This window comes from Artemia franciscana, chromosome 10 (genome assembly GCF_032884065.1).
Source record: "Artemia franciscana chromosome 10, ASM3288406v1, whole genome shotgun sequence".
Classification (NCBI taxonomy): Eukaryota; Metazoa; Arthropoda; class Branchiopoda; order Anostraca; family Artemiidae; genus Artemia; species Artemia franciscana.
Window position 1 is genome coordinate 39,398,679 of NC_088872.1, and position 12,250 is coordinate 39,410,928.

General features: G+C 36.1%; 1 protein-coding gene across 1 annotated transcript in view; it reads right to left on the reverse strand.

The window, feature by feature from the left end:
* Positions 1-12,250, reverse strand: part of LOC136032177 (DNA-directed DNA/RNA polymerase mu-like) — a 59,754-nt gene that overhangs the window by 34,602 nt on the left and 12,902 nt on the right. Inside the window, exons 2-3 of the mRNA XM_065712368.1 lie at positions 2,363-2,482; positions 1,159-1,318 (exon numbers count right to left, since the gene is read on the reverse strand). Of these exons, the coding sequence (XP_065568440.1) occupies positions 1,159-1,318; positions 2,363-2,482 (280 nt within the window). The remainder of the gene's footprint in view (positions 1-1,158; positions 1,319-2,362; positions 2,483-12,250) is intronic.

Genomic DNA, 12,250 nt, shown 5'->3' on the forward strand with positions numbered 1-12,250 from the left:
AAAAACTTTTCCTCGATTACCTGTGTTCGCACTTCAGTCAAGATTTCCTTATGAATGTACAGACATAAAGAAGGTTCGTCTTCCCTGCAAAGCCTCTACCTCTTCCAATGCCAACATCATTGTTTTTTGATTTGAATGTCTACATTAACTGTCTTCTCTCTCACTATTGAAAGTTATTTTCAGTGAAGATAAGAGCAATAAATAAATTCGCTTGTTATAATGATGTATTTTTCTTTTGCCGTAATATAGCCAAATTAGTTATATTAATGTCATTAGAGACACTTTTAGAGCGGATGGGCGGGGGAGGGGCTATTAAAACCCAATAGCCTCCCTTCCTTTTTTTTCTACCCTCTACAGTATCGAGACTCTTTGAAATACATGATGCATGCGCATCCTACGTAACAAGATATGTTTTGAATATTTTCATTTTTCCTCACCACATAAAATAAACATCTGAAATTGTCCGGAAAACAGACAATTATCTTATTTGCGAATTATCACATTATACGAACTATAGTTGCGTATATAATCGCTGTTATACCAACTATTATTGTAATTTTTCTGCCGCAATGCTTAGCATTTAATGCTAAGCAATTGAAAATCTGGGATTTACTTCATAACTATCAAACGAGAATGTCTTTCTTTAAAAGCTCAAGACGTTTAACCTTCCGAAATTTTTATTTTCAGTCAGCAGACTATTCATGGAAAATATTAAAGGACTGGTAAGGGGAAACAGATATTCCCCTCAAGGTCATGACCTATCTAGATCGTTTTTTTTTACATAGGAAATCGTAGTAATTGTCCAAAAAATTATGATGCTGTTTTAAAAAAAAACAGACATGCAATTACTACTCGCTTAATGTGTTAAAATTAAAAATATGCCCAACATTTTCTGAAGAAAAAAGTTCAGAGGAAACAGTTCACTTCAATAGTAGAACATTTTGGCATGGAAAAAAATTGAATCAAACGCCCAAAGCTACGTCGAGTAGCTGGGTTTCACATCCCACAACCAAGAAAGCAAGTCTCTTAACCACTACACTGGGGCGACTACCAATATATAACTAATAACTGAAGATGTTGAATGACTGAAGATCTTTGTCAGCCACAAAAAACTTAAACCTTTATTCCACATCTCAGAGGACATACAAAATGACTTACTGAAAGGTTTTTATTTGGGTGTTCAAGTCTGGCTTTCCTGTCAGGTACACAAGCATTGAAAGCTCTCAGGTCAAAGTCAGGTTTCGACTTTTTTGGCTTAACCTCATAATTTTCTGTTGGAAGTATTTCATACCCCCCTTCTGGTTGAGGACTATTTAACCTAGAATATAGAAAATGGATTTTTACAAATTTAGTTTACGTGCCTGGGTAATATGTATAAATCAAGATATTTAGAGGCCAATTTTTTTTAGATTTTTCTATTGTTGATACCAAAAATCGTGCAAAAAGACTGAACACAACACACTTACACGGCATTCCTCCGAAGAGCACGCTCCGAAAAGTAGAGTGACCATAACTTCGAAACAGCTAGAAGTTTGTTGAGTTAAAAGCTGTAATGCGCAAAATATTCAAAAGAAAACTGTAATCTGCAATACCATCACCCAAGCTGCTAACCGCAGAAAGACCACGTGTACAGAATTCAAATTTTAAATGAAGTTCAAATAAGTGCCATTTGTTAGTGGATAATCCAATTTTAAATAAATAGAATGCACTGAACTGAAATGACAAACACTACCTAAATTTACTATTTCCATTTCCCTATAATACTTTTGTTTTATGTATGCAATTAAATAAAAAAAACAAGTTTTTTTTACTGAAAGTAAGGAGCGACATTAAAACTTAAAACGAACAAAAATTACTCCGTGTATGAAAGGGGTTGTTCCCTCCTCAACGTCCCGTTCCTTACGCTAAAGTTTGACTCATTCTCTCAATTGTACTTTATAAAACAGTAAATAACTTTTGCGTAAAGAGTGTTTCCCCCTATTTTCCAAAACAAGACAAATTTTCTCAGGCTCGTAACTTTTGATGTGTAAGACCAAATTTAATGAAATTAATCCTATTGAGCCGGATCGCTCCTTACTACAGCTCGTTACCACGAACTGTTTGATTCTTCTTTCTGGTCAGTGGTTAGCTTAAACACACAGATTCAATAGCGACAAATCCCCAAAGCATGACCTTTGCAAACCTTTCATTCCAACTGACAGCTAGTTATGACGGGATGTAAATCTTTATTAAAAGGAAAAATGTTAAAACGAAACTCACATTTCTAAGGGATCGTTTTTAAGGCGAGGGTCCCAATCACACTTTGGTTTAGCCAAGTTTGCAGAATAATTAAAAAGAAATTTAAATCAAAAAGAAAACAAACCTGTTTGAGTCTAGAAACCAAGCAAGTCTTACAATTTTTCCATTGAATCCAGTTCCAGAAATATACTTCTTTATGCTGCCATAGTCAGGAAGCTCAGTAATCAAGTGAGTGACATCACAGCTAAAAAAAGGAATAAGATACCTAAATTCCCATGGACAAGTCATTACAAAAAATCAATATTGTTTTTTTTTTACGATTTTTTCAATGAAAATACCCCAAAAAGTATGTTTCAATGGAAATGAAAAAAACGAATTATTAAAAGTCTAAAGGGGACTTTACCTCCTTCCCCCTCCAACCAATTGGTGCCTCGGAGCTAATATAAGTATCTCCTCTTTGCCCAATGAGAAAGTCCCTTTTAATCTTTATTTTTCGTTACTGATATTTTGATTTGAATACTCTTCTTCTTCTTTGGCAATTTCGAGGACCAAACTGCGTAACCATGACGATAAATAACAGTTCGAATAAGGATAAACCATATTAATAGATATTCCAGGTTGTGGCTCGCCCTGGTAGCATCAGTCAATTTGGATTCAAGTGCTTAATAGTGTTTATTTAAATCTTCATCACTCAGTGACTTCAAAATATGAAGATTGCAAAAAACTCAAAACAATTTTTAAGTCATCTAGCTGAATGAATCGGCCTGGACAAGCAGAGAGCATAAATGAGTAGTGACCCTATGTGCAGTTTAAGCAGGCCTATAGGCGCTACTCTTTTCTTCTTCGCTGTTTATCACGAAGAAGTTTAACAGCGATTCCCTCAGAGCAAGACGCAAGATAGGTGTGCTAGCGGGCACACCTTTTTGTTACGTAATACTAAAGGAGATGTTATTGCTTACACATGCTCAATTTATTATAGTGACATAGCAACCATTTCCAACCAGGGCCCAAGCAGCCAAAAAGTAGTATCGATTAATGATCTATTCCACACACCTAGTTGTTATATAATATTTAATTATTTACGTATGCGAAGCCATGGCAATAAATTCTAACCGGGCCCTAGCAACCAACGAGCATTATTGATTATTGATTTATTACACGCACCTGGTTGTTACACAACAGTTAATTGTTTACCTATACAAAGTCATTGCAACCAGTGCCATACTACTGTTTGTTTTAATAATTGCCCACACATGTTTTAAAAATTCAAGAGGACCATGGAAACGTAACAAGATCATTCGTAAAAACTGTCAACTATCATTTTTAAGATGATAGCGTAAGATAAACATTTAATCCATAATTTTATTTTATTACGAACGTAAAATCTAATTCGAATTTTCTCTAGGAACACCCCATCGAAGCAAATGGTGAGAACATTGGATGAAACATAAAGAAATGAATTACCCTCCATGGAGCATGACTGTTCTTGGCATGTGGCACTCTGTACTCTTTGTATTGTATTTCAAGCCATAATTCTTTATTTGTCACACACATCCATATTTTAAGCACACGCAAGTCATTTTGAAGCAAGCATTTGAATATTTTCATCTAGTTTCGAGTGAAATCACACTTTGAAGAGTTGATATGTGTATTTTTTTTCGATTTTCAAACATCAACATAGTTCATACCTCCCTGGCAATATCTGGCTGGCCCGTGATACCCAGTAGCAAACGTCATTATTACTTCAGCATTTTCAGACGTTTCAATGCCCTGATAGATGTTTTTATTTGAACAGTAGGAACGTTTTCAGATCGTACTATTCCAAGACAGTTCACACGACCGTGGTGCTATGTGGCTGGCTCGTGGCAGCCTGTGGCACACATTATCATTCCTAAAGTATTTTCAGACAATTTCCTGATGTAAATGATGCTTTAAATCCAATGCTTTATGTTTTAAAAAGCCATACACTCATTATACTCCAAGACAGTTCACGATACCGTGGCACCATGTGGCTGGCCCGTGGCATCGTTTGGAACTTTTCACTGAGCCAGCCTTTTTTTAACCGGAAGTGCTCAATAGTCTGTCTATTCCTTCTCAGTACACAGAATTTTACAATTATATTAGAGACAATCTTGAACGGGTGTATATAATGACTACAGATACACGAAGGCTACAAGATGCCTGAAATCCAACAGTGAAATATATTGAAGACTGATCACCTAAACATGGGAGAAGAAATCTAAAAGATATTGACACAGACTTTTATTCTACATACATTTTATTTGTTAATAAACAAATTTACAAAAATTATTAAAACAGTTTATTCCTAGGGCATTGAAATCAATATTATACAGGTAGGAAAGGGTATTTGCCACTATGAAGTCATTCAATCGAGGATTGTGTACGTTAATGCTGAGAAGTTCACTGTAAGTATACCCATGACATAAAAAATACAGTACTGGACAAAAACTGTAGTTTTTGATCGATAAATCTGGATACGTTTAGGGGAGGGAGGATAAATTATTAGAGGTTAATCCAAGGCAAACACACGACATGTGACTGATTTCCATGTTTTGTTCTTTTTTTGGTAATATTTTCTCCGTTGTTCTGTTCTGGTCATGAAATCATAATAGGGATATTATGCTGAAATTTCCACATAATTTCTCTCTAGATCTCTAGTGACATACGTGGCTTTCGACAGAAATGTAAAATAAGTATAAAATTACCACCTAGTGAAATCATCTGCACAAAACGAAAGTATTTTGGAGGGTATCATCACTTAATATTAAAGTTTAAATCGTATCATATTTTTGCATACTTGCGGGTCTGTTGAGGGGGAAGGGTGTGTTAATAGAAGTAAAATCAAAGGGAAAATACACATAAGACTTAATTGTATATTTTGTTCATTTTTTGTTGATATTATTTTCTATATTTTCTTAAGTCATGGAACCATAAGAGGGAGATTATGCTCACATTCCCTCATATTTTTTTCTCTAGACTTCTAGTGACATACGTGGCTTTCTACAGAAATTTAAAATAAGTTGAAATTAACGGCTAGTGAAATCATTTGCGCAATGCGGATGCATCTGACGGGTATTATAACTTGATATTAAAGTTTAAATCGTACCGTATTTTTGTATACGTGTGGGCCCGTTGAGGGGGGATGGGTTGTTAAAGGTAAATTCAAGGGGGCATAAGAGATGCAACCTAATTCAATATTTTATTTACTTTTTGTTGGATTGTTTGCTCCGCTGTTTCCTTCTGATCATGGAACCATACGAGAGATTATGCTCAAATTTCTACATATTTTCTCAATAGACTTGTAGTGACATATGTGGCTTTCGACAGAAATTAAGAATAGGCATGAAATTATCTGTTACTGAAATCATTTGCGCAATGTAAATATATTTTGACGGGCATTATTACTTATTCTTAAATTTTAAATTGTACTAAAGTAAAACAGTTCAAAATAGGGATGTTACCTTTTTATTGACAGTGAATAGATATAAAATTATTTAACTGGATATTTCGAACACATATACAGTGTTCATCATCAGCAGTAAAACTCTTTACTGCAGCAGTTTTACTGCTGATGATGAACACTGTATATGTGTTCGAAATATCCAGTTAATTAATTTTATGTCTATTCACTGTCAATAAAAAGGTATCATCCCTATTTTGAACTGTTTTACTTTCGTCATGGAAAGGCAGTGTGGTCTTCGAAGTTATTTAAATCGTACTGTATTTTTACATACATGTGGGGGCCACTGAGGGGGATGGGTTATTGGAATTAAATTCAAGGGGACCCAAGACATGTGACTTAATTCCATATTTTGTTCATTTCTTCATTGGTATTATTTCCTCCGCTGTTCCTTTCAGGTTATAAAACCATACGAGGGAGATTAAGCTGAAATTTCCACGCATTTTCTCTCTAGACCTCTAGTGACATACGAGGCTTTCGACAGAAATTATAAATAAGTATTAAATCACCGGGTAGTGAAGCCATTTGTGCAATGCGAATGTATTTGACGGATATTATGACTTGATATTAAAAGTTTAAATCATACAATATTTTTGCATTCATGTGGGTCCGTTGAGGGGAGATGGGTTATTAGAGGTAAATTCAAGAAGGCACAAGACATATGACTAAATTACAGATTTTGTTCATTATTTGTTGGTATTATTCTCTAGCAATCCCCGGCCTGTGGCACTCTGTCACTGACCAACAAATTGATTTTTGAGTAAGCGTGCGCGCACGCTTACTCAGTCGAAATGAATCTAACTCAAAATCAGTTAACATAATGTAACCTAAGTGAAAAATCAGCTGTGGTGCCATCTATAGCTTTAGTGAAAAAAAGTGATAGCACTTCAATAGAAAAATGAATGGTTCCATCTATGACTGCAAATTAGCAGATGACAGTAGCAGGGACTACTGTCATAAAAAAAATGAACAAAATATACAATTAAGTCTTATGTCTTTTTTCCCCTTGATTTTACTTCTATTAACACACACTTCCCCCTCAACAGAACCGCAAGTATGCAAATATACGATACGATTTAAACTTTAATATTAAGTACGATACTGAGTACGATTAAGAACAATACTGAGATGCACCGGGCCAAGAAATTCTCAGAAACAAAGTAAGAAATTCTCGAAAACAAAGTATGAAATTCTCGAAAACAAAGAGTTGTCAGAATGATGCCATGAAATTACCCTGAAACAAAGATCATCATGGCATAGCAACAAGATCAGATGGTGACTTTTGTAATACAGATGAGAGATCCAGAACAGAAGCGTAACTTTTTTTCTCTTCTTTGGAAACAATTCAGAACTGAAATGTGTTTTTCTCTTCTCTCGAAAAATTCAAAACAGAACTTGGGCTTTTTTCATTTTTTGGGAAAATCAGAACAGGAGTGTAGCTTGTTTCTCTTCTTTGGAAAAAACCAGAACCAAATTTGAACTTTTTTCGCTTTTTTAGAAAAAATTTAGAACAGAATTTGATACTTTTTTCTCTTCTTTGGGAAAATTCAGTACTGAAGTGTGACTTTATTCTCTTCCATTGAAAAATCCACAAGAGAAGTGTAACTTTTTCCTATTCTTTGGAAAATATTCAGAAGTGAAGTGCAACGTTTTTCTCTTCTATGGAAATATTCCGCACAAAAGATGACTTTTGTGATAAATTAGAATCCATATCAAAAGTTCTTTTGCTAGACATGTTGACAATTCAATCACTGTTCAATTAACGATAATAAAGTTCTCCAAATTGTCAAGGCTTTGTTCAAATTCATTGTGTTATTTCATCGACAAAATGCTTAGCAGGCATGTCAATGGGGTAGGGCCGTCATCGGAATGATGCATACAAAATTTCGGGAACAACTACCTCAAGAAATAACAACATGACCAGATGGATACTTTCACTCTCTGATACATGTCTATAGAAGTCGTGTAATACAGATTACACTGGAAGGCACAAGGCCAAGAGTTATCGAAAAAACATAAAATTCTCGGAAACAAAGTTGTCAGAATGGTACCATGAAATTCCCCTGAAACAAATATCACAGTGGTATGACAACTGTTTTTCTTCTTTTTTGTCTATGACGCCATGTTGTAGAAAACCCATTATCTGTCCAGAAGGCCGGGGTGTATAATGTCAAATCACTGTGTATTGTTAGATTGATACCCAGAAATTCCAGGAAACAAAGATCTCACAGCATAGCAACAAGACTAAATGGTGATTTTTGCGGTTGAGATGTGAAACTCTAGAACAGAAGGCTAAATTTTTTCCTCTTCTGTGAAAAATTAAATATGTCAGGCTTCAGCCACTTGCCTCTGTATTTTGATACATTCTCACTTCACATATGTCTCTAACTCTAAAAAGAATCTGGTTTATCTCTCTCAAACTTTGTTAAAAACCTTATCCATCTATTTCATACTTGTAAGCCAGGTAATACTGTCTGTTTCGGAAAATTCCCGTTCTTACATCCCAGACTTTTGAATACAAATTCTAAATTTTGAAGTTTCTAGCGTACCCTAAAATACGGGAAACATTTCAAAGTAATACAATGAAATATGCTTATCGAAATAATTGCACGTACAACACTACATGTTATTATCTTCATCATAAAAAAATTGAATTTTTCGAATCCACTTCAAAAAATAATTCATCATGTTTTATCTTGACATGGCATTTATTTCATTTCGGGGTCATGTATGACTTTTAACATTGCTTCGCTTAAGACATCACCGCACATATTATCGTTGCTATTATTAGGTTTATTGACTGTGTTCATCGGTAAACAGTCGATGGTACTAATAATGTTTGCAGGTACTTTGTTTTTACAAATTCATCTTTATTTTCCTTTGTTATATTATCTATCACCGTCCTTTTGATTTTACTTGTGGTTTCACTATCTGTTACGACATTATTTTTACATGGATGGCAGTTTTGGCACATATTAAACTGTGGCTTATGATATTGGTGCTACAGTAGACTTGTCTTATTCTTGCCTTTTTTGAATGCTAATACCAGACAGGTGGCGATAAAATCTATCAACAGGCAACGTGTTACAACCAGCAGTAGCAAGAAGTTGGCCTTCGTCGTCAACTAATAGTTTTATATTTGCATTCTCTTTGAGCACTATCATCTCTGGAAATGCTACTTTCGCATATCCACCACCATAAGAGTTGATTTTTTTTTCGGTATTCCAATGGAATTTAAACTCTCACTGTCATAACAATGCACGAATACATTTCAAATACGACCATTATTGCGTGTTTCATAGATCAAATATTTTTCTTTGTTAGCATTCAATGCTACGATGACTTTATCATGTACACACACTTTCTTGAAATATTTCACTTTAACTTTTTAAAGTAAGATGTAAGTGATTATCCTTCCAGTAAACTATTAAGACTGATCAAAAACATGCAATAAACTAGCTACTGTCAATGAACAGCCACAGAGTACCAAGGGGGAAGCCGCATGAAAAAAATTCTGGAACCCGCGCAACTCGGGAGAAAACTGGCGCGAACAGAACTCTTGAATTGAGGGCAGAAGTGGCAAAACCGGAACCAGCTGAACTCGGAGCAGAATTGGTGGAACCCAAACCGGAAGGATCGGGGGCAGAAGTGGCGGAACCGTTACTGGCAGAGCCGGGACCGGTGGAAACGGGACTGGAGTGGGAATCAAGGTTTGAGCCAGTAGAATCAGAACGGAAAACCCTATATCAGGGGCCAGAAGTGACGGAGGCAGAACTGGGAGTAGTATCTGTCCAGTGTAAGCAATGTGTCTTGAAGAAGAGCCTTAGTCTTTTTCCTTTCTGACCAATTTAAACAATATGTCTTGAAGAAGGCCCTTAGGCTGCTTTCGATCTGTAAAGACTAAACAATGTGTCATGGAGAAGGCTCTTAGGGTTTATCCTATCTTTCCAGTTCTTTTAGTTTATACGGTTATTTTCGTCAGATACTAGGTGTTACAAGATACCATGGGCCAGTCACAGGGTGTCATGATCCGTGCAACGCCATAGCCCATCACAAAGGGATTGGCTTGCGAAAACACAAACCAATGGAGTTAAAACATCATTTTTGTTCATTAATGTCTGGAAGGGCCTTAGGAATGATAATATGTGCCACAGGTTGCCACGGGCTGGCCACAGAGCACCACAGTGGCGTTGACTGCCTTGGAGTATCACGATCTAACAATGAAATAGAAAGTTCTAACAGTTCAAATAAAAACATCTTTCAGGATATTCAAATGTCTGAAAACGGTGATGTGATGAGAGCAGGTGCCACAGGGTGCCAGAGGCTAGCCACATAGTGCCACGGTGGCATGAACTGCGTTGCTTTTGAAAATCGAAGAAAATATGCAAATCAACGCTTGAAACTGTGGTTTGGTCGAAACAAGATGATAATATTCAAACACTTGCTTCAAAATTAGTTGCATTTCCTTAAAACATGTGAAATATTTCACAAATAATCACAGTACGTTTCCATAGTTATCTTGAATTTTCAATGCACGTGTTAGCAGTAAACAACCAGGTGCAGGTAATAGATTAATAATTAATAGTTTTGTTGGCTTCTAGGTTCCGGTTGGAATTGGTTGCTAGGGCTTCGCATAGGTAAACAATTAACTATTATGTATTAACCAGTTTTGCAAAATAAGTAAATAATCAATAGTACTTGTTTGCTACTAGGGCCCCGGTTGGAATTGGTTGCTAGGGGGCTGAGAGCTCTATCAAAACAAGTGCCATTGACACGCAAAATTAGGTCATCCTCAATAAACTTGCATAGGTAAGCAATAGCTTCCCCTATAGTATTACGTAACAAACAGGTGTGCACAATAGATCAATAATCAAAAACACGTCTTGACCTGAGGGAATTGCCGTTAAACTTCTTTGTGATTAACGGCGAGGAAGAAAAGATTAGCGCCTATGGGCCTGCTTAAACTGCATATAAGATCACTACTACTTAAATGTTCAATTTGAAAGAGCTCCCTGGTCTTCTTACTTATCCAAAAATACTTAAATTCCGTTTGAATATTTATTACTTGTGCTATTTCCTCAGCTGTTCATATAGCTGACCTTAATCTCAAATCTCAATACTTTCTGATTCGTGACACTAATCCTTTCCAAGAACTACTGCTATATAGTCTTTGGCGACATTGGATATCGACATATCGATATACCGTAAAATATCGATATCAAAAACGATATTTGGATATTTTTTACTTTTTCTGGTATCTACGATGTCTAGCAGAGAAGATCCAATATAGAAAATTGTTTCGCAAATGACCGAGAAGATGGAGAAGATTAATTTCTTCAATCCATTGACTCATACATGCCGATGAAGAGCATGCATAGCTGTATCCATAAATTGGCATAGCCTGTTATAAAACTCAAACTACGTTTAGTGAGGGTAGACTCTCAAATGTTGCTGAAGACCACCAAAAGGCTTGGCTAGACAAAATACCTTCTAGACTTATAAGGCTTGTTCAGATTCCATTCACCACGACTGCCACATACCTCGATTTACGTTTAAATAAATATTACCTCCAGGAATTTCGCCTTGCTGGAATCTGTATCAACAGATGCAATCGCTGTGACAGTCCCTGTGATTAAGGCACTACAGCATCAAGCCAGTTAGTAGGGATCAGTTGGCGAAGTTTCACTAGTCAATGCAAGGCTCGCCGGCAGCCGCATCTTTCCCGGCTCTTCCGACCTTTTATAGAAACGTTTAATTAAAGAAAAAACTGATCCACTAAAATCGTGGAAGTCTCGTTATATGGGTCTCAGAAATGCCTATGCGAAGTTGTCATAAAATTAATGTCCATGCCCACCACCAGTTAATGGCACATCAGTTAATCAGACAATTTTTGGTAACAAACTGTAAGCAGGGAGAGAGTCGGTCCAGTAGCAACCGAAACACTGAAACACAGAATTTTAATATCAGTACACATCAAAAGAATTGTCTTTTAAAGCTGATTCCAGATCGGTAAAATTCATGAAGAAAATTTGCAAGACTTTCGAGAAACGGTGGAATCATCCCTAAGAAGTCAACGAATCTTAATGAAAACCGTCAAATTGCACCATCAGATTCAGCATATCAGAGAACACTACTGTGAAGGTTTCTAGCTTCTATCTGCAAAAATGTGGAATTTTTCATATTTTGCGAGAAGAAAGATCACAGATGCGTTTTTTGCCAGGATGATTGTACCGAAAAACTGCTTGTTTCCCATTTTGTGACCGAAAAGATTGGAAAACTAAACCCCCTCCGATGATCCTTTTTTCCAAAGTCATCTAATCAAAATTCTGAGATAGCCATTTCAATCAGAATAGTTGAAAGGACAAATAATCATGCTTCTCGGGTTTACAGGTCCCCCCCGCCGTCCCCAGGGAAAGAGTTGTAAGTTGTAAAATTTGTGTAATGTTTACATATAGTATTTGTTATTTGGGAAGTAAATAGACATTTTTCGGAGAGGGGGAATTTTCCGTGGGGGAATTTACCATGGGGAGG